Here is an 18097-nt window from a genome sequence, read left to right as displayed (position 1 = left end):
AGCGATACTCTGTATCATGAGCGGCATTTATCACGGACGTGACACGTGGGGGAATGGTGTGAGAGCCACAATGAGAATCCTGCTGATGACCTGACTAACGCCCCTAGGGGGAGCAAATGCAAATCTTTGAGGCCGAAATGGGATACACTCCGTAGTCCTAGATGTCCAATATTGACCGCAGTTACTCATCCACCATCCCTGCTAAGCCAATCATCCCTGGAACCCTTTCTCAATTTTTGCCTTAACTTAAAGTGATCAATGGTCCTACTTCTACGCTCAATCAAGTGTTGAAAGAGGATGAAATAAAGTTTTTCTTTTCCACATTGGTGGGTTCTTTGTGAAGATATTTGCGCGCTCATCAGGTCAAAACGTATCACCATTTCGGGCAATCTGGTACTGCTTAGACTCTTGAGCTGTACAGCATAGCGATGAATTCATCATACGAACTGCTCGATCAGGCCAAGCCCAGGAATGAAGTCGCGGCAGTAGACGATGTCGTGGCCGAAGACGAGCAAGATCACTCGAGTCGATCCGATTCTGCAAGGGTCTCTGACGCAACCAAAATACAGTACTCAACCACCATACATCGCTCAAACAAGATATTTCTCCTCGTCCTAATTTATGCTACGCTGGCAGTCTTTGCATGGGTCGTCACCTGCGTACTTGCATATAGGCCCATCCACGGCAACTCTTACAGCATGAACGCTGGCGATAGCCATTACAGCGAGACAACGGACAGCGAAAATCACTTTCATGCATTCTACTTGGATAACGAGGAATGGTACAGGGCGGCCCGGGTAATTCAGAGCATTGTGGCCGTCTTGACCATCCCGCTCACGTCGGCTGTATGTGGCCGCGCAGCAGTTGCCTTCATCCAGCAGCCCAGTCACAGTGGAGATATGACTATGCGACAGACCATGGTACTGGCCGACAAGGGTTGGGCCGACGTGGGACTCATTTCGAAGGTTTTGCGCGGTCAATGGAAGCGCTATGGATCCTCGTTTCTGGCTGTTGCCATCCTTCTGAACATTCTTGGTAACTCCACCATTCCATCATTGAAATACTAGCTGCTAAGATCGAGGAAGGCGCCATAATCTCTCCCCTCCAACAAATCCTTCTCACCACAGAGACGATCAAAATACCAACCCAATGGACATCTATTCTCGGTTTGATGGACATGTCAGACCATGGCGAGGACATGCGGGGCAATTCCCTCGATGACTACACAGTAGCTCTGACCCGAAGCAGGCTATCATCAACGACACTTAGTGACGTCCAGGCGCGATTGTGGTCTGGGAGTATGGACTGCAGTGGGTATGAGTACTCAACTTTGGGGACATGCCAAGCTGGCGGAAGTCAGAATCTACTTTCTAGTTTACATCTCATGCAAGATCCCTTTTTCGCAGAGCTTCCATCAGGGTACTCCACTGGCTTGCTGTCACAGTTTCTACCAAGGGTCAACTCGACAGCGAGTCGAGAATTAATCGATATTGACGACTTTCCCCCGGAGTGTAGTAGCGACAACCCCGATGTCTTCTACGTCACCTACTCCAATAGTTCTGAGGATCGGTCTCAGCACAATCGCACCGCCTCCTACAACGTCGAGGTTTGCATGCCCGGCAATATGAGTGAGCCGGCCTGGTCGGGCGCGCAGCACAGGCAAAACTGTAGCGAGGAGTTGTATCTGAAGATAAGTCTTTGGAATGTCACAAACTTTCAATCGGGCGTGTACTCGAGCAAGATTACGTTGAATACCACGGTTGGCTATTTCGAGCTGCCCAATTACGCAAATGGTGGGGTTGCCGGTCCACTGCTTGAAAAGACGGTCAGCGAGTACATCGGACCATCCTGGGTAAGGCAAAATACCATACAAAAGGATACCACCAACCTCAAGCCGGGTGACGAATCAACGGACTCGGGGACAGCCGTCAATGCCACCGCAGGCCTGATTTCGAATTACAAGAAAGGCCCGCTGCTAATCATGGCCATGGCCTTATTTGGCCTTGGCTCGTTTCTCGATGTGGTTCATGACCAGGAAGCCTTTCTAGAAGCACACAGACAAGACGAGTTGGAAAATGAGAATGAATGCATAGCGACTGTACCCTTTCTCCAACTAACCAAAACACTGGAGGATGATGAAAAAGACATATCCAGCCTTTTTTTTAAGCACCTGGACCCGTGCTTACAATTTAGCACAGACACCACCAATAAGGAACTTGATGCTGTTGAGTTGGCTGCTGAATACCTCTGGATGTTCGTGTTCAACAGAGGCAATGGAAGTGACTATTCTAGCTACTACGTCCCTGCCGGTGACGTTAATGAGAGGAGGATTGTCAATGCCTTTGAAGCCGCCGCATTTATCACCAATGAGGTCTGGATGGTGGACAACTTTCACCTCCCTTATGGCAAGCTGGTTGTCAACTATGACATGGGCGAGGACACGCAAAAACCCTCCATTAGTCTCGGGGGCATCGTCGTAATATCGATTCTGCTCTGCCTCGATCTGCTCTCTTTGGCGGCTCTAGCTCTCTATAGCGCACGAGTCCCACGCTGGACAGAACAGCTCGACTCTCTGGCCATGATGAGGCTTGGAGCTGTCATGGCAGACGAATTACCATTGCAAGTGGCCAGCAAGTCCGACCGCATCAGCATTCTTGATGAGATGCCAGGGTGTATTGGTGATGCAACGGGCGGGGAGGGTACAGTGGGCGAGCTGGGTATTGGGGCCAAGACTCCTCTTCATGCCAGGAGAAGGTACACCTGTTACGAAGGAGACCATGAAAGTGAGGACGCGGCCCAGAAGCACCAGCGCCATTAAAGAATTGGGAGTCTAGGCAAAGTAGAAAATGTCAACCTGGGCAAAATTTCTAATCACGGCTTATAGGAGGCCTTTTTTCTTAAGGAAAAAAGAAATTACCACTGGCATACAAGTGGACATGTAAAATTATCAAGGATGGTGTGGCTAATGTTCATAAAAGGAGACCATTCACTCGTCAGGTCATTAAGCACCAGGAAAGGGCTTTCCTTCAAGACAAGACAAACACACAGAGGAAATGAAACACCGCAGATATCTAGCAATAAATGTCATTCGCAAGGCTTTATTAACCTCTAGTCTCGTACCGAAGTATCTCCAGCCAGAACGTCGAGTCTCGGCCACTCATGAGTGGTCAACGCCCCGCCGAGACTTGGAGCAGGTACGGTCCACGCACAAGGTATCATAATGCGATCATATCTACTTGTTACCCCATGCATCCCCGATATGGTGTAACCCTGATTTGGTTGCTTCTGATCTCCACTATGTTGGAGCGGGGAATGCTCAACTACCCACTATTAATCTGACAACAACTGTGGCGTCCGCAAGATTCAAGTCGACGACAAGATCATTGTATATTATGGCTGTACCAAGAATTCTCATTACCGGTGCCACCGGCTACATTGGTGGCACGATACTCCATCGATTGATAACAAATGCTCTACCTACGCTCGGTGAAGTGTCCATCACAGTCCTTGTGCGCGGTGAAGACCGGGCCAAGAGACTGGAAGAGAAATATGGATCCCACATCAAATGCGTCGAATTCGACGATTGGAACCAAGGCGAGTTCCTGCAAGTTCCCAGCTCCCTCCTCGTGGCGTGATATCCTCACATGAATCGTTGCACTGACTTGTGCCGATCGTGGCATCCTTGATAGTTCTGAAATCGCAAGCCAACATGACATTGTAATCAACGCCGGCTCAGGCTTCCATCCTCCAAGTGCCGAAGCCTTGGTTCGCGGGCTGGCCAAACGTAAAGAAAGAAGAGGTCCTGCCTGGATGCTTCACACGAGTGGCTGTTCAAACATTGCAGACATGCCCATGACCGGTACGGCGCGACCCGACGCCGAGTACCACGACGCCGATGCCGAAGCAGTGTATGAGTTTGAGAAGTTGCTGGAAGCAAACGAGGGACCATACCCACAGCGAACTTCGGAGCTATTGGTCTTGGACACGGGAATAGAGACGGGAGTCAATGTCTTGAGTGTTCAGGCCCCATGCATCTTTGGCCCTGGCGAGGGACTATTCCAGCAGGCTGGCTTGGTCATTCCCATCCTGATGGCCTACGTCTTATCCCGCGGTTACGGCTTCGCCCTGCACCAAGGCACCGCCGTCATCGACATTGTGCACGTGGCCGACCTTGCCGATTGGTACATTTTCTGCATCCTTCAAGTCCTCCGCAATGGCGGCAGCAACCTGCCCTCTGGCAAGAAAGGCATTGTATTCCCGACGAATGGTCGCAAGACCATGTATAGCATTGCCATGGACTGTGCCAAAGCGGCCTTTGACCGGGGCGTACTGCCAAATGATGCAGTCCATGGCCCCAAGGAACCAGAGGTGAGAACCGTGGATCTCGCCGAGGCGGCAACAACCACTGCTGGAAACCTACAAGTTGCCGAGGCTGGATGGGGAGGCCACCGCAGAACCACTGGAACGGTCGCAAAAGCACTAGGATGGAATCCAGTCCATGGTCTCGAGTCTTGGAATGAGGATCTGGAGCACGAGCTTTCTTGTGCGCTTGAAGGGAAAAGAGGGGTTACAATCGACAATTGCATCGCGGAAAAGTAGTATACTATAGTCACCAATACTGTCTGACGCCAACCGAGTGCTTGTGGTTATACTAGCTCTACAATATCCAAGTATCAAGCTCTCCTCCCTCGGGCTTTATATGCCCATACTAATTGATACACGCATGGACAAATGAAGATTGTTCTTCTCAACTTTGTCTTGTTCATGTAATTCCAAGTCTTTCATGCCTCGGCATCACGCTTCATCGCATCGAGAATCCAAGTCCCGAGCGATGCTGCAATGGCGTTGAGCTCTTCCTCGGACATTGAGTTCATATCCAAGTACTTGTGGGGGCCGGGAGCGTTGCGGCCCTCCTCGAACCCCGGGCGCACGAGGAGTGTGTACAACCACTTCTTGACGTGGGGGAACTCGTCAATGGACGAGAGGCCACTGTACTCTAAGGAAAGGAACAAAAGCATTAGTAACGCCGGACAAGATGGGAAGTCGATTATTTATATAGGTTTTGCATACTGTAAGCGCCGACCCACGGCCAAATGGCAATGTCGGCAATGGTGACACGGTCGCCAATAATGTAGCCCGACGAATTCGCGGCTAGGTGAGTATCCAAGACGCGGTAGAGACGCCGAGTCTCATGAACGTACCGATTAAGAGCGTAAGGGACTTTCTCGCCAGCGGACCCTAGTTGGTAGTAGGAAAGTCAGGCAGTGTCTTGAGTAAGAGAGCTCAGAGATGGTGACTTGGAAAGTCTTGAAATGCTTACTAGCAAAGTGATTTGCCTGTCCTTGCATAGGGCCTACGCCGGCCATTTGCCACGTCAACTAGAAGTTTGATTCTGCATCAGCACGGAAAGCCCACTAGAATAGACGCACAATGGAAGTAGAAAGATGTATACCCAAGACACAGTTTCCCAGTACTCGGGAGAGTTGTGGGGATACGAGACCTTGTGGTCCTTGTCGTAATTGATGACGAGGTACTCCAGAATGGCACCACTCTCAAAGATGCGAATCTCCTTGCCATTCTCGTCGACGTCGGTCAATGCCGGGATGCGGCCGTTTGGATTAATCTTGACAAACCAGGGCTCTTTGTTTTCCTGGGCGATAATATTGATCGGTACGAGCTGCAGGCAAACCAATTCATCGGATTTAGCCATCACCATTCCTCATGTAATCATCTCACTAAGTAACGGTTATCTCTTACCTTGTACTCCAAACCTAGCTCTGCTAGCAAGATGGTAGGCTTTAGACCGTTGGGGGTTCCCTCAGTGTAAAGAGTAATGTTGGTCTTGATACCCATTTCGACAGTGAGATTGGCTATGGAGAGACGTTGTCCAGATGGGAGCAATTGTCTTGTTGTATACTGGTTTCTCGACTTTCATATAAGCGAATGCATGCGTATTTCAGTTTTTTAATACAGTTGCGTCTTTCGCAATGCTTAGAAATAGTCAGTCTTTAGTAGTTGGTGAATTATAATGCACAGAGCCATTTGATTACCCATGTAGGTTCAGATCAGTCTTCGTGGTTCCGTGGAACGCTACCTGGTGCTACAATAATTACCGTATCCGACTCGTGCGGGTGAGTCAGATATGGCAGCTGATTGCTGACTATAATGATCTCGGCTGATCCATCTTATTGATATTCTGCTTTTCCAGGTTCCGCGGAACCGATTCTTACAAATGAGAATGGAGTACCAAGAGTAGTGGATACATGTGGCTCGGCACTTAAACCCACTGTACCGTCAGAGGATGCAACATTTCTATTATCTTATTAATCAGGATGGTGGGGTCTATTTCAAAGTTTGAACATTGTTGACGTCTCTTTCTAAGAAAAGTGCAAATTTACCGTCCCTCCCGACGTGGTCATTCATGCAAATACATTACGCCCCGAGATCGGCCCAGTAAAGTAATTTTCGTGAGGCTGTTAAGTATCCGACGCCTCGATCTTCCTGGGCAGAATCTCGAGCAGAATAGCCTTGGGATATGCTGCTGCATAGCAGCGGCATATGGTTGCCACTCCTTATTCCTGTGTTCATCTTCATAATCACAAACGCCTCGAATCACTCCGACAGGGATCCGATTCATTGTCCCGGCCGCTTCCATCTCCAGTCCAATGATATTGTATTTATCTCTAAGCTCATTTCTCTTCTGTACATCTTCTATAAGCTTTTTTCCGGAGCCTATAGAACCGTATCACACACGAGTACGTCCCGCATCCGGTCTTTGTTCTCGAATTACTACTTGTTCGATAACGTCCTCGTTTGTCTCGTAAAGGATATATCTCACCTGAGCCGATATATGAAGGGGGAACTGAAGACGAGATGATCGAGGAAGCATTGAAAGTTGTCTGAGTTGATCTCTAGTCTACAAAAGAGAGGTGCTGAAGAGCGACTATATACCCACGCAGGTGATCTGCGGTGGGTACTGACTACGTCAGTACGACAATATAATTGTTCTGACCGCGTCAGCAAATGTCCCACTGGCATGCACCCCATCCTTTATCTCGTTATACAATAGAAGAAAACAGATGCATAATTGGGCGCATTGTCTTTAATGGTTTCGATTGCTGATCTCACGATTGTCTCGGTAGTAGCCAGGACGTACCCGAGTTGTAAGAGCCGGAATGCATCCTTTCCCGTCTCTTTGCCAAGATCATATGCGATCAGACCAGCGCTATCGCCTTCCTTCGGGAAGAGCAACCAAGACGTCGCCTAGACGGATGTCTCGCGTCCCAGTCCCGGAAGCCTTTGGCAGACCAGCGGCGACACCTAGGAGTAGGCCGGACCGCAGATTTGGAAAGAACTTCTTGACTTGGTTAGGAAGAGCAGCTGTAGAACGCGTGCCATATTCTTGACCAGCAGGTAGGGTCGCAATGATGATATTATATTCATTTATACCACTTGCGCAAAATACATCGTCGCCGCTGCGGGCCTCGGGGAATCGGCCACGGTGCTTGTTACATATCTAGCATATGCAAAGCCGCTTGCGTTTCGTTTTCTAGAGGGGCAATCCAGGCTATTATATGATAAGCGGGGTTGAGTTCTGCCATGGTGAAGGTTTCAATAATGTTAGACCTGAAGAACAACTGGAAGCACTGGGAGGTTGAGCAGGAAGGGGGATGTACGAGACCGAAGGTAAGCGATGGGTAGACGAGGCTCCGGTGCGGGGGCCATGATGACTGCCCGGGGTTGCTGCCCGATTCGGCTGCACCTTGGATTGGGGATCATGGGATGCCCATCGCAGCCTCATTCTTCATGTCAATCAACTCACACCCCATGAAAACAGCTATCATGATCTAATGCTATAGATTGCGCCTCGAGACAAACAGTTTTGGTGTTGTCGATTTTCCACATCTCAACCGATGGTCCCACCGACGACGTTTGGGGAGGTCGCTGGGCGGAACGTTTTTGCGGGGAACCATGTCTCCGGTGGCAGCCTGAACGTCACCATCCACGAACCGAGTCACTTGCCGCGACGGCGCGAACCTTTCTCAACGGTACCTTTTCTACCCGATCCCGACTTTATCGAGCGGACAGACGTTGCGACGTGGCTGCACGATACCCTTATCCCGGCAGGCAGCCGTGCTGCGCTTGTCGGCCTAGGAGGTGTCGGGTGAGTTTTTCGATTGCGCCATCCATACTCCTCTCTAATGTGAACATCAAGGAAATCTCAACTGGCCATCCAGTATGCGCATCGGATTCAACAGCAGACACCGGGCACGTATGTGTTTTGGGTACACGCCGGCACGCGAGCGCGGTTCGAGGAAGCCTATCGCAGCATCGCAGACTCGCTGGAGCTGCCGCGGCGCCACGACCCCGGTGTCGATGTGCTTCGTCTAGTATACGACTGGCTGTTCGACGTGGACAATGGGCAGTGGTTGATAATAGTCGATAATGCGGACGATATCGATGTTTTTTACCCAGAAAACCACAATCAAACCGCAACGGCTGCATCGACGCAACGACCGCTGGCGTCGCTTTTACCGCAAAGCAGCAACGGCAGGATCCTAGTTACCTCGCGGAGTAGAGATGTCGCGCAACGGTTAGTGGGCAGTAGCTGGAGTATCCGATTAATGCAGCCGATGGATAAGGGTCAGGCATTGCAGCTACTTCGGAAGAAGCTCCGGGATAAATACGAAGACGAGCCAGCTGCATCTTTAGTCCGTACGCTTGACTATATACCTCTGGCGATTACCCAAGCAGCCGCGTATATACTCCGACGATGGCCACGAACTTCGTTTTCGACATATCTCGAACAGTTTCGAAGTAGCGAGAAGAAGAGAGAAAGTCTGCTCCACAAAGATTATGGTGATCTCCGGCGTGATGCAGAAGCGACAAATTCGGTAGTGTTGACATGGCAGATCACATTCGAACAGATCCAAAAGGAGCGACGGTCGGCAGCAAATTTGCTCTCGTTCATGAGCTTTTTCCATGCGCAAGGCATCCCGGAATGGATACTCCACAACTATTCTATGAGGAGACACGAGTATGAGGGCAGTGCTCTCGAGGACGGCGGGGACGGTAACGACAGTACAGACTCAGATGAACTACTAGACGATGATCTAGAGACGCTACGAGCTTACTCATTGGTGGGGTTTACTGCCCAGCAAAATGCATATGAGATGCATGCGCTTGTGCAGCTCTGTACGCGTGTTTGGCTCTCCTCCGTCAACAGTATGGAGAGGTGGAGGCACGTCTTTTTACGGGTTATGTCAAAGGAACATCCGGATGGGGAACCTGAGAATTGGATGACATGTCAACAACTGGAGCCCCACATTGCCCAGATCATCGAAACGGAGCCTTTGACCACAGAGGGAAAGGAAAATTGGGCGCAGTTATTAAACAACGCGGCATGGTATAGATGGCAGATGGGACGGTATGGCGCGGCAGAGGCGATGCTGAGGAAGGCTGTGGAGATACGAGAAAAGATTCTGGGAGGAGACCGCAGCGATGCACTCGAGGCACCTAGCAAACACCATTTAGACATGCTTATAAGCGTTGACCTTCTTGCTATTGTGCTTGAAAAACAAGGAAAATACGAAGAGGCAGAACAGTTGCACCAACAGGCGCTTAATGGCCGTGAGAAGGCTTTGGGCAAGGACCATCCAGACACACTTCGTAGCGCCAGCAATCTGGCTCTTGTATTTGAAGAACAGGGAAAACACGAAGAAGCAGAGCAGATGAACCGAGCGGTACTTGATAGCCGTGAGAAGGCTATAGGCAAGGAACACCCAGACACACTTATAAGCGCTAGTAATCTTGCTTGGGTGCTTATAGACCAGGGAAAGCACGAAGAGGCAGACCAGTTGCACCGACGAGTATTCGATAGTCGTGAAAAGGTTTTAGGCAGGCATCACCCAGATACACTTGATAGCGTTCAGAGTATTGCTTGGATGCTTGGAGACCAGGGGAAACACGAAGAAGCAGAGCAGCTAAATCGACGGACAGTTGATAGCCGCGAAAAGCTGCTGGGCAAGGACCACCCAGATACACTTTCGAGTGTCCAGGAGCTTGCTTGGGTGCTTAAAAAACAAGGAAAATACGAAGAAGCAGAGCAGGTGGGCCGACGGGCACTTGATGGCCGCGAAAAGGTGCTTGGCAAGGACCATCCAGATACACTTTCGAGTGTTAAGGAGCTTTCTTGGGTGCTTAGAAAACAAGGAAAATACGAAGAAGCAGAGCAGATGGACTTATGGCCCTTGATAGCGGCGGAAAGGCGCTAGGCAAGGAGCTTCCAGACACACTTTTGAGTATTTACTGTCTTGCTTACCTCTACAATGAACAACATCGATTTCAAGAAGCAGATGAGTTTTTGTCTTACCGCTTAAATCGGATTCAGCAGGGTATTAGGACCAGCTCACCCCACTACGCTCGCTTGCGAGGGTGATCATGCGTCATCACGAGAAAGAATGATAAAACAGAGACTAGAGGAGCTCCTTGCGCTGGTGAAACTGCAGAGCAATTACTGATGTTCATGTTTCTCATGTGTGCGAATAGACAGGTAGACTAGCAACTGCTTACGCGAACAAGGGCTGGTTGAAGGCTCCCTCAGATATGCGATCCCACGAAGAGCTCCACATGTCCGACAGCCAAGGCTCGTCGGACAAGCTCAGCACGAGCTCGTCGCGCATAAACATATACTCTGTGCCATAGTGCATCAAGCTACCTCCTCCCTCATTGTAGTCATCTATAACGACGCCGCTTTCAGGCGACTGCAGCGCCGCACTAGGCACCCCATCTGGCGTCATCTCGGCCAGGATCAAGGCCTTGATGCTCCGCAAAAGATATGTCGTCTTGAAGAAAAGGCCCCTGTGCGGCGACTCTGGTTCTGCATCCACCATGCCGACGGCCGTGGGCACACGCTCAACTGTCGCACAGGAGCGATCGAGCGCTTCCAGGACATCGGCGCGCCGCCGTACCTCTTCTATGTCCCAGCCAGGCTCACTGAGTGTCGTGAGCTTGAACAGGATAATGAGGCAGTGCGTAAATTGTGCAAATGTATCAACCGTGACGCCGAGCCAGTCAACAAGTGGCATCTCGAACCAGACCGCCAGCCAGCGCTCAGCACATGTCAGAAGCGAGTCGAGGTCCTGCAATCTGCGGAATCCGGAAGGCTCAGTGGCTTGATGGCTTGCCAGCCGCGTCAGTATTGATTCGCGGATCTTTAGCTCGGTACTGTAGAGGTAAAATTGTGCAGAGCCTGTATGAGCTTCCTTAGCTTGGGACTTCCTAGACAGATGAGTATTATAAGGTGGGTTCTTACTATACAAGGATATTTCAGGTGGAAGGCTTTGTCGTATCTCATCGAGCTGACGAAGTAAGTACGTTACAAACATGGCTGAAGACGATTTTGGGTCTCCGCCGTTCGCAGCTGGCTGATCGCCAGCGGCGCACATGAGCTGGTTTGTAATGGCTTGGCATTTGACCTGGGTAGCAAGCACCAGATCCCAATTGGTTTCTGCCGCTTCGCACAGCATACGCAGGCAGCTGGCCATATATGGGGTCCACCGAAGGGCTTCAACCTTCCTGTACGTGCACCACGCCCTACACATGTGTCAGTTGAAGGGAACCTTCGCAAATTAAAGAAAACGTTTTCTCACGCGGATGTCAGGTGAAATACAGCTAGTATAGTGCGACGTTCTTCTAACGTTCTTGGCTTCCGCTGTATTGCATCCCGAACGAGCATCTTGGCCGACCTGGTTTGTCGCGAGTGAGAGAAGGAATCTTGATGTATACTTAGTTCGGTGGCGAGAGAGATGGCAATTTGTGCAAGCATAGTCATGAAAGGCTTGTCCTTCTTGAAGTAGTGTGCCCTGAAAAGATGGCAGTGTTAGTAAAAGGGTGGACAGACTCGTTGTAAAAATATGGTATGAATGATGAGCTCACCAAGCGCCGAAACATATAATGCCAAGGAGCAGGTCCAAATTTGCGAGCTGCTGCGTAATTACCCTCTGCGATATAATATCCCACACCGTGTCCGCCATGGCAAATTGCTCTGACACATTAGGATTGGTGAGACACATGATGACAAACCAGAGGAAGGGTTTTTCTTGGCAAAGTTCACGCGCGCTCTTGTGCGCTGGTATATATACAAAAGGGAAGGTTGGGATGAAGGACTGCCGAAAGACACTCAACAGCTCCTCTGCTCTCTGATCAGAGACGTTGTGTTTCGACACATCACGGTGGATGGGCGATTGTATCGGGGTACCACTTTCAGACGGACGAACAGGACGCATGACGGAATTACCTGCATCAAACACTATATCGGGGCCGGCTTCGGACGTAAAGCTGCCTGAAAATTCTCTATCTCCTGTAGTCGTCTCTGCGCAAGAATTGTTGGGCGGCGTAGGGTGCGCAGCAAAATGGTGGGAAGAAGTGCTTTCAGTAAGCGACTTGGGAGTATGTGCATGAGCCTGGCCATGTTTATCGGTGGCCTGGGAGCGCAGTAGCGACACGAGGCTATCAAGTTTCTCCTCCAGTCGACTCGACAGCGCTGGCTCCTGTAGTCTCTGTTTTTGTTGTGGCTGCTGGTGATGCGGCGGAGGCGTCGCGGCCTTTCGTTTGCGTGCTGGTTCACATTCTTTCCCAAGGCGATGGCATCTTACACAATGGCCATGCAATTGATTAGTGTCCCGTTACGTCACAACAAGAGGCCCAGATAGATGGAGATGGAGACTGTGCAGCAGCAACAGATCTCTTACCTTTGGCATTCAGATCCACCGACCCTGAAGAAGCATTTGGATTTAGCTCGTGCACATCCCCCACACGCCTGTCCATAGGGCGCGGGGCTAAGGAGGTCGTCCATGTTGGCAAAGCAGCAAATGGAGAGGAAGAAAAAGCTAGCCAAGTCGTGAGTCGCAAGAAACAACACAATCAGACTGCGCAATATGTACTATTAAATGGGATATGGATGTGGTCTGCCTTCCGTGACTTACCGGAAACCGCCAGGGGTTAGGTGGCCGTTATATCTGAACATTGCGGCGCGACCTGAACAGAGTGCACGGGGAACGCGCACCCCCGCCGTAGAGTACCGTCCCCGTTCCCCTGTTAGCCTGTCTGTCCCAACCGGAGATTGCGGGGTTTAGATTTCAGTAAGGTACCTACAGGCAGCTAGCTTGCTGTCAATTCAGGGTCCTGCTGCCACTGTACAATGTTGCCTCATGGGCGGCTGGGTGTTAGTCGGGTCTGAGAACTATATGGGCTGATCAGCATATTGCAGGCTGTTTCTATACATACAAGAGCATCCAATCATTTCGCCATTACCTTACCACTAGCAGGTACATTATGTATACATTCTATTTACAAATCGATAACACTATGACACCTAATGATGCAAACATGATGAAGTATCATCATTTCCGTCAACTCCTGTGTTTAAACAGAAGAGCTGCAGGAAGTGGAGTGAGAAAATAAAGGCGAGAAATGAGCCCAAGCACATGCCTATCGCAAACTCAAAAAGAGGAAAGAAAGGTTAAAATCTCCATGCAATTACTGTTATGATACCCGCCATTTGTCCTATTACTCGAGTATGTCTTAAAAATAAGGCCTGACTTGTGCCTCAGTCCAGTTCCAAAAGTCACTCGCAATGTTGGTACCACCCTCGGACGTGGATTTTGCGCCTGCAAGCATCTCGGGCGAGACATCCCAAAATTGACCCCAGGGGGCAACTGATTCATTTCTAGTTAGCCATTTCACTCCTCTCCGTATTTGATATAATGTATGTTCTTGTACTTACCAAATGTTCCTGACTTTTCAAGAGTGATATCGGGAGAAAAGGCAGCAAAGAGGTTGGTGTAGGCGCCAAATACCGGCGGGTAGAGCAGCGTCTTTCTTAAGATGTATGTCATAATTGCACCCTGGGTACGCCAAAACTCCGAGTCGAGGTTGCCCGGGTTCAGCGGGAGCGAAACAACGCCGTCGGCACGGTGCCGAGCGGCAAATTCGGTGGCATGATAATAGTTGCCGAGCTTGCTCATGCAGTACTGCTCAAAGCCGCTCATTTCATCCACCTTGGGCACTTTTTCGACAAAGTCCTTGGAGCTGATGGCTTCGGCGGCCGACGAGGATACCCAGACCACGCGAACCGAGTTGGTGGGCGCCGTCTTGGCCGTCGCAACGAGCAAGGGGGTGAGTAACTTGGTGAATGCAAATGTGCCAATGCAATTGACTCCCATTTGCAGCTCGTAACCTTGCTGGGACTTGGAGCCCTGCTCCGGGTATCCCACACCGGCGTTGTTGAAGAGAATGTGCAGCTGCCTCTCCCTGCGTATGAATTCCCTAGCTGATTCATTGACCTTGTTCAGATCTGACAGATCCAGAGGCAGATAAATGAGCTCTCCAGCAGAATTGGGGACGGCCTCCTTGATGTCTGCAATTGCCTCGAGTGACTTTTTCTCGGACCGGGCCATTATGTAAACTCTGGCATTCTTGGCGTATACGATCCTGGCAATCTCCTTGCCAAGACCCGTGTTGGAGCCCGTGACAATCACGACTTTGTCAGTAAGATCTGGGACGTTCTCGTCGGTAAATTGTGCCTTTCCGGGAAAGGATTGCCTCAAGAAACTGATTGTGCCAGGCATGTTGTCGATCAAGGCCCTCGCGATATGGTAATTATTGATGCGATGCAAGTACAAATGCAGATGAATCGTTGAATCAGAGTGTGGGGAGAAGAGTGCTTGAGTTGCCGAGAAGTGTAAATACTTGTATGTGAAGATGTCCAGTAATTCTGAAGCACTCTTTCAAGATTTTGTACGAGCCTTAATATACAATTGCATTTCATGGTTCCTTGAACTGAATTCCGGAATACACGCGGGATTGCAATTATAATGCAGCTTAGTATCTTACACAAAGTGGGTACCACTGTACAAGAATCTGGGGTCAGCCACTGAAACAGCCCTGCAAAACTCCCGCGGGGATCCCGCGGATTTCAACTCCGATGGCTTCGCATTACTCTTCCTTCTCTGGCTGACTTGATTTTGTCTTATTTCCAATGCAATTGCACTCTAGGTAATGTAAAAATTTTTTTCATCAGCCAATGAAATTCATGACAACCATCAAAAGAATTTATTAGTATGGGGAAGACTCGGTGGCTTGTATGCCTCAACACAACAATCAATGTCGCCAACCGGGCCCAGCCAAGGGTTGGAGTTTGAGCCATGAGTGTTCTTCTGACCTGGTTCGCATTCTTCAAGTAAGATACTGATCGTCTTTTCGACAGCGCAGTCGTTGTCCGCCACATTAGTATCAACTTCCATTCGAGAACCAGGTCTATGTCGCTGTGTGTTTAGTGTGCGATGGCGGCGGCTCATATCATAGTGCAACTTGGCCCGGTACTTGTTCGTTTGCCATAGCTGTGCATCTCTCTTGCTCCCACAGATTATAAGCCAAGTGCGTCCGTTTCCGATTTGCAAAAGAGACGTCCTCTAATACAGACTTACATCAAACTATGTGTCTCGTCTTTTCCCGCACAATTCGTGCAGGAGCACCCTGGAGCTCTGGTCCAAGCTGGTGCTGGCGCATGCATCGATCTGTTCCATATGATTATTGTCAAATGGTGGACTATGGTTCCCATACACTGGCGTGTGCTTGAGCACACGGATCAACACTATAGTGTCCAGATAGATAGATATACGGGACCTTCCGGGGATTAGCCGGGGCCACCTAAATAAACGTACACTTTATTAAAACTAAAAGGCGCAAAATATAAATTAATATATTATATAATTAATATTAATATTAGATTAATTTAAATTTTAATAGGAAAGCATTATTTTAATTAATAATTAAAAATTTTAGTGCCTCCGCCGAAGCTACGAAAATAATAATTATAAAAAAAGCCGGAATCGGCTTAACGGTATCGTTAAAAATAATTTCCGATTAAATTAATTAAAAATATACGTTTTAAATTTAGGTATAAATTACCGGATTAACTAATTATTTTAAAAATAAAACGATTTTAATTAAAACCTTAATCGAACCGGATATTAAAAAAATTAAATATATAAAAACCGCGGTAACGATTTTTAAAGCTATAAATAAAAGCGACGATCCGAGTATTTAAAATAAAAAAAACGGGGAATAAATAATAACGGATTTTATTAAAAAAAATTAAAAGTCGTTTAACTTTAATTATAATTATTATAAAATAAGGGAGGCTATATATGCTAAATAATATACGGCGATTAAAGAAATTATAAAATAAATAATTATTGCGATTTTTTTAAATTTTTTTTTTACGTATTATTTAATTAACGAGCTTTTATATAAATAATATAAGAATTTTAGGGCTTATTATAGCAAATTAATTTTAAATAATAAAAAAAAGCAAAAAAATAATATTTCGAAGCTTTTAAGCTTTCGAAAATATTAAAAAAAGCTATAAATTAAATTAATAAATAAAAAATAATTATAACGAAAACCTAAATAAAGCAAATAATTAAAATATAAAATAATTTGGTTTAGGCTATAAATTTTTTAAATGCCGTTATTTTAATTATATTATAATAAGCCGCTTTTTATTAAATTTATAAAAAATAAAATATTTTAAATAAAAATTTAAAATATCGGGTAATAAATAATAATTTCCGTAAAAGCTTAAGTATCTAATAGCCGATTAGGCTAAAAATTAGGAAAGGCGCTTTCGTAATTTATATTAATAAAGCTAATAAATAGCTTTAAAACGGATAAAATAAAAATATTTATTTTATTAAAAATTAAATGCTTCCCTAATTAAATACGGCTAATTTATATAAAAAAAAATAAACGAATTATTTATAATAAAAAGCAAAAAAATATTAAATATTTTATTTATTATTTTTTTTATATTTTTAATTTATATTTTTACGTATTTTTAAAAAAAGCCTATTTAGGTTTCGTTTTTAAAAATAAAATATAAATATAAATAAATAAAGCCTTTAAAAAAAGCTTTAATTTATAAAAGCAGGTTCGTAATATAAAAAGGATTAAAACCAGCCGAATTAGTATATTACGTATAATTAAGGAAAAATCGCTTTTAATTAATATAAATTAACGGAATAAACGATTAATAATAAACGTATAAAATAATTTTATAGCATCTGCGGAAAATTATTTTTTACGCTATTTAATTATTTTAAGTTTAGCAATAACGATTTTAATTATAAATATAAAAATAAAATTTATTAATTATAAATAAACCTTTAATTACGATTTTATTTAATTAGGCGACCGGAAATTATTTATTTATAAATATAATATAATAATTATATAGTTTAAATTTAAAATATTATTATTAAATAATATAGCTTATTATTTTAAATTATTAATTATATTAATATTATTCCGTTAATTACGAAAACGAGGATATTATTAAAATAATAAAAACGACCCTATAACGCTATATCGAAAAAATAGATTTTTAATTAATATATTTTAAAACCGATATAAATAATACGTTTTTAAATATAAATTTTATAAATTATTTTTAGCGTTATTTATTATTTATCGGAAAAAATATATAATATAAATAAAAAGGCTATTATTAATTAAAAAAGCTATACGATAATATTATAAAATAAAATATTTAGGCCCGGTAATTTTTAAATATTTTATTTATTTATTTTAAAAAATAAAAATTAAAAGATTAATTATAATAAAATATAAAACCTATATATTTATAAAAATTACGCGTTAATTACGGCGAGCGCTGCGATTAATTAATAAAAATTATAACGAGCGATTAGCTATTAATTTTTATAATTATATTAAAAAAATTAAAAATTATACGTTTTAAATACTAATTATTTATTAATAAACGGGATATATATAAAATTATTATTTTATAAAAAAAATTATTATTATATTAATTAACGCTTTCCGATTATTTTTAAATATAATAAAAACCTAATATAATATTAAAATTAAAATTATTAAATATAATAATAAAATTATAAATATTAAATAAATAATCGGAAAATATTTTAAAAATAAATATATTAAATTTAAGCTTTTAGCATTATATATATAAGCCTAAAATAAAGCTATTAAACGTTTAAAAGGTATAATAAAA

The 18097-nt window shown here is 45.5% G+C and overlaps 6 protein-coding genes across 6 annotated transcripts; 3 read left to right on the top strand and 3 right to left on the bottom strand.

The window, feature by feature from the left end:
- Nucleotides 1–428: 428 nt before the first annotated feature.
- PFICI_14658 (uncharacterized protein) lies at nucleotides 429–2818 on the top strand (the record flags this gene model as incomplete). The annotated part of the gene is made up of 2 exons (XM_007843239.1): nucleotides 429–1035; nucleotides 1086–2818. 2 exons carry the CDS (start codon nucleotides 429–431, stop codon nucleotides 2816–2818), a joined length of 2340 nt encoding a protein of 779 aa, XP_007841430.1.
- Nucleotides 2819–3392: 574 nt separating this feature from the next.
- On the top strand, nucleotides 3393–4599 carry PFICI_14657 (uncharacterized protein; the record flags this gene model as incomplete). Its single annotated transcript, XM_007843238.1, has 2 exons — nucleotides 3393–3631; nucleotides 3690–4599. 2 exons carry the CDS (start codon nucleotides 3393–3395, stop codon nucleotides 4597–4599), a joined length of 1149 nt encoding a protein of 382 aa, XP_007841429.1.
- Nucleotides 4600–4781: 182 nt separating this feature from the next.
- Nucleotides 4782–5853, bottom strand: PFICI_14656 (uncharacterized protein; the record flags this gene model as incomplete). The annotated part of the gene is made up of 5 exons (XM_007843237.1): nucleotides 4782–4996; nucleotides 5071–5238; nucleotides 5321–5378; nucleotides 5453–5677; nucleotides 5758–5853. The coding sequence occupies 5 exons, from the start codon at nucleotides 5851–5853 to the stop codon at nucleotides 4782–4784; spliced, it is 762 nt and encodes a 253-aa protein (XP_007841428.1).
- A 2060-nt stretch (nucleotides 5854–7913) lies between these two features.
- Nucleotides 7914–10274, top strand: PFICI_14655 (uncharacterized protein; the record flags this gene model as incomplete). Its single annotated transcript, XM_007843236.1, has 2 exons — nucleotides 7914–8164; nucleotides 8216–10274. The coding sequence occupies 2 exons, from the start codon at nucleotides 7914–7916 to the stop codon at nucleotides 10272–10274; spliced, it is 2310 nt and encodes a 769-aa protein (XP_007841427.1).
- Nucleotides 10275–10568: 294 nt separating this feature from the next.
- PFICI_14654 (uncharacterized protein) lies at nucleotides 10569–12856 on the bottom strand (the record flags this gene model as incomplete). The annotated part of the gene is made up of 4 exons (XM_007843235.1): nucleotides 10569–11595; nucleotides 11652–11864; nucleotides 11938–12651; nucleotides 12753–12856. The coding sequence occupies 4 exons, from the start codon at nucleotides 12854–12856 to the stop codon at nucleotides 10569–10571; spliced, it is 2058 nt and encodes a 685-aa protein (XP_007841426.1).
- Nucleotides 12857–13584: 728 nt separating this feature from the next.
- On the bottom strand, nucleotides 13585–14630 carry PFICI_14653 (uncharacterized protein; the record flags this gene model as incomplete). Its single annotated transcript, XM_007843234.1, has 2 exons — nucleotides 13585–13718; nucleotides 13787–14630. 2 exons carry the CDS (start codon nucleotides 14628–14630, stop codon nucleotides 13585–13587), a joined length of 978 nt encoding a protein of 325 aa, XP_007841425.1.
- Between the last annotated feature and the right edge of the window lie 3467 nt (nucleotides 14631–18097).

The sequence above is a fragment of the Pestalotiopsis fici genome (genome assembly GCF_000516985.1).
Source record: "Pestalotiopsis fici W106-1 unplaced genomic scaffold PFICI_Scf_13, whole genome shotgun sequence".
Lineage (NCBI taxonomy): Eukaryota > Fungi > Ascomycota > Sordariomycetes > Amphisphaeriales > Sporocadaceae > Pestalotiopsis > Pestalotiopsis fici.
This window is presented reverse-complemented; position numbering and strand designations above follow the sequence as displayed.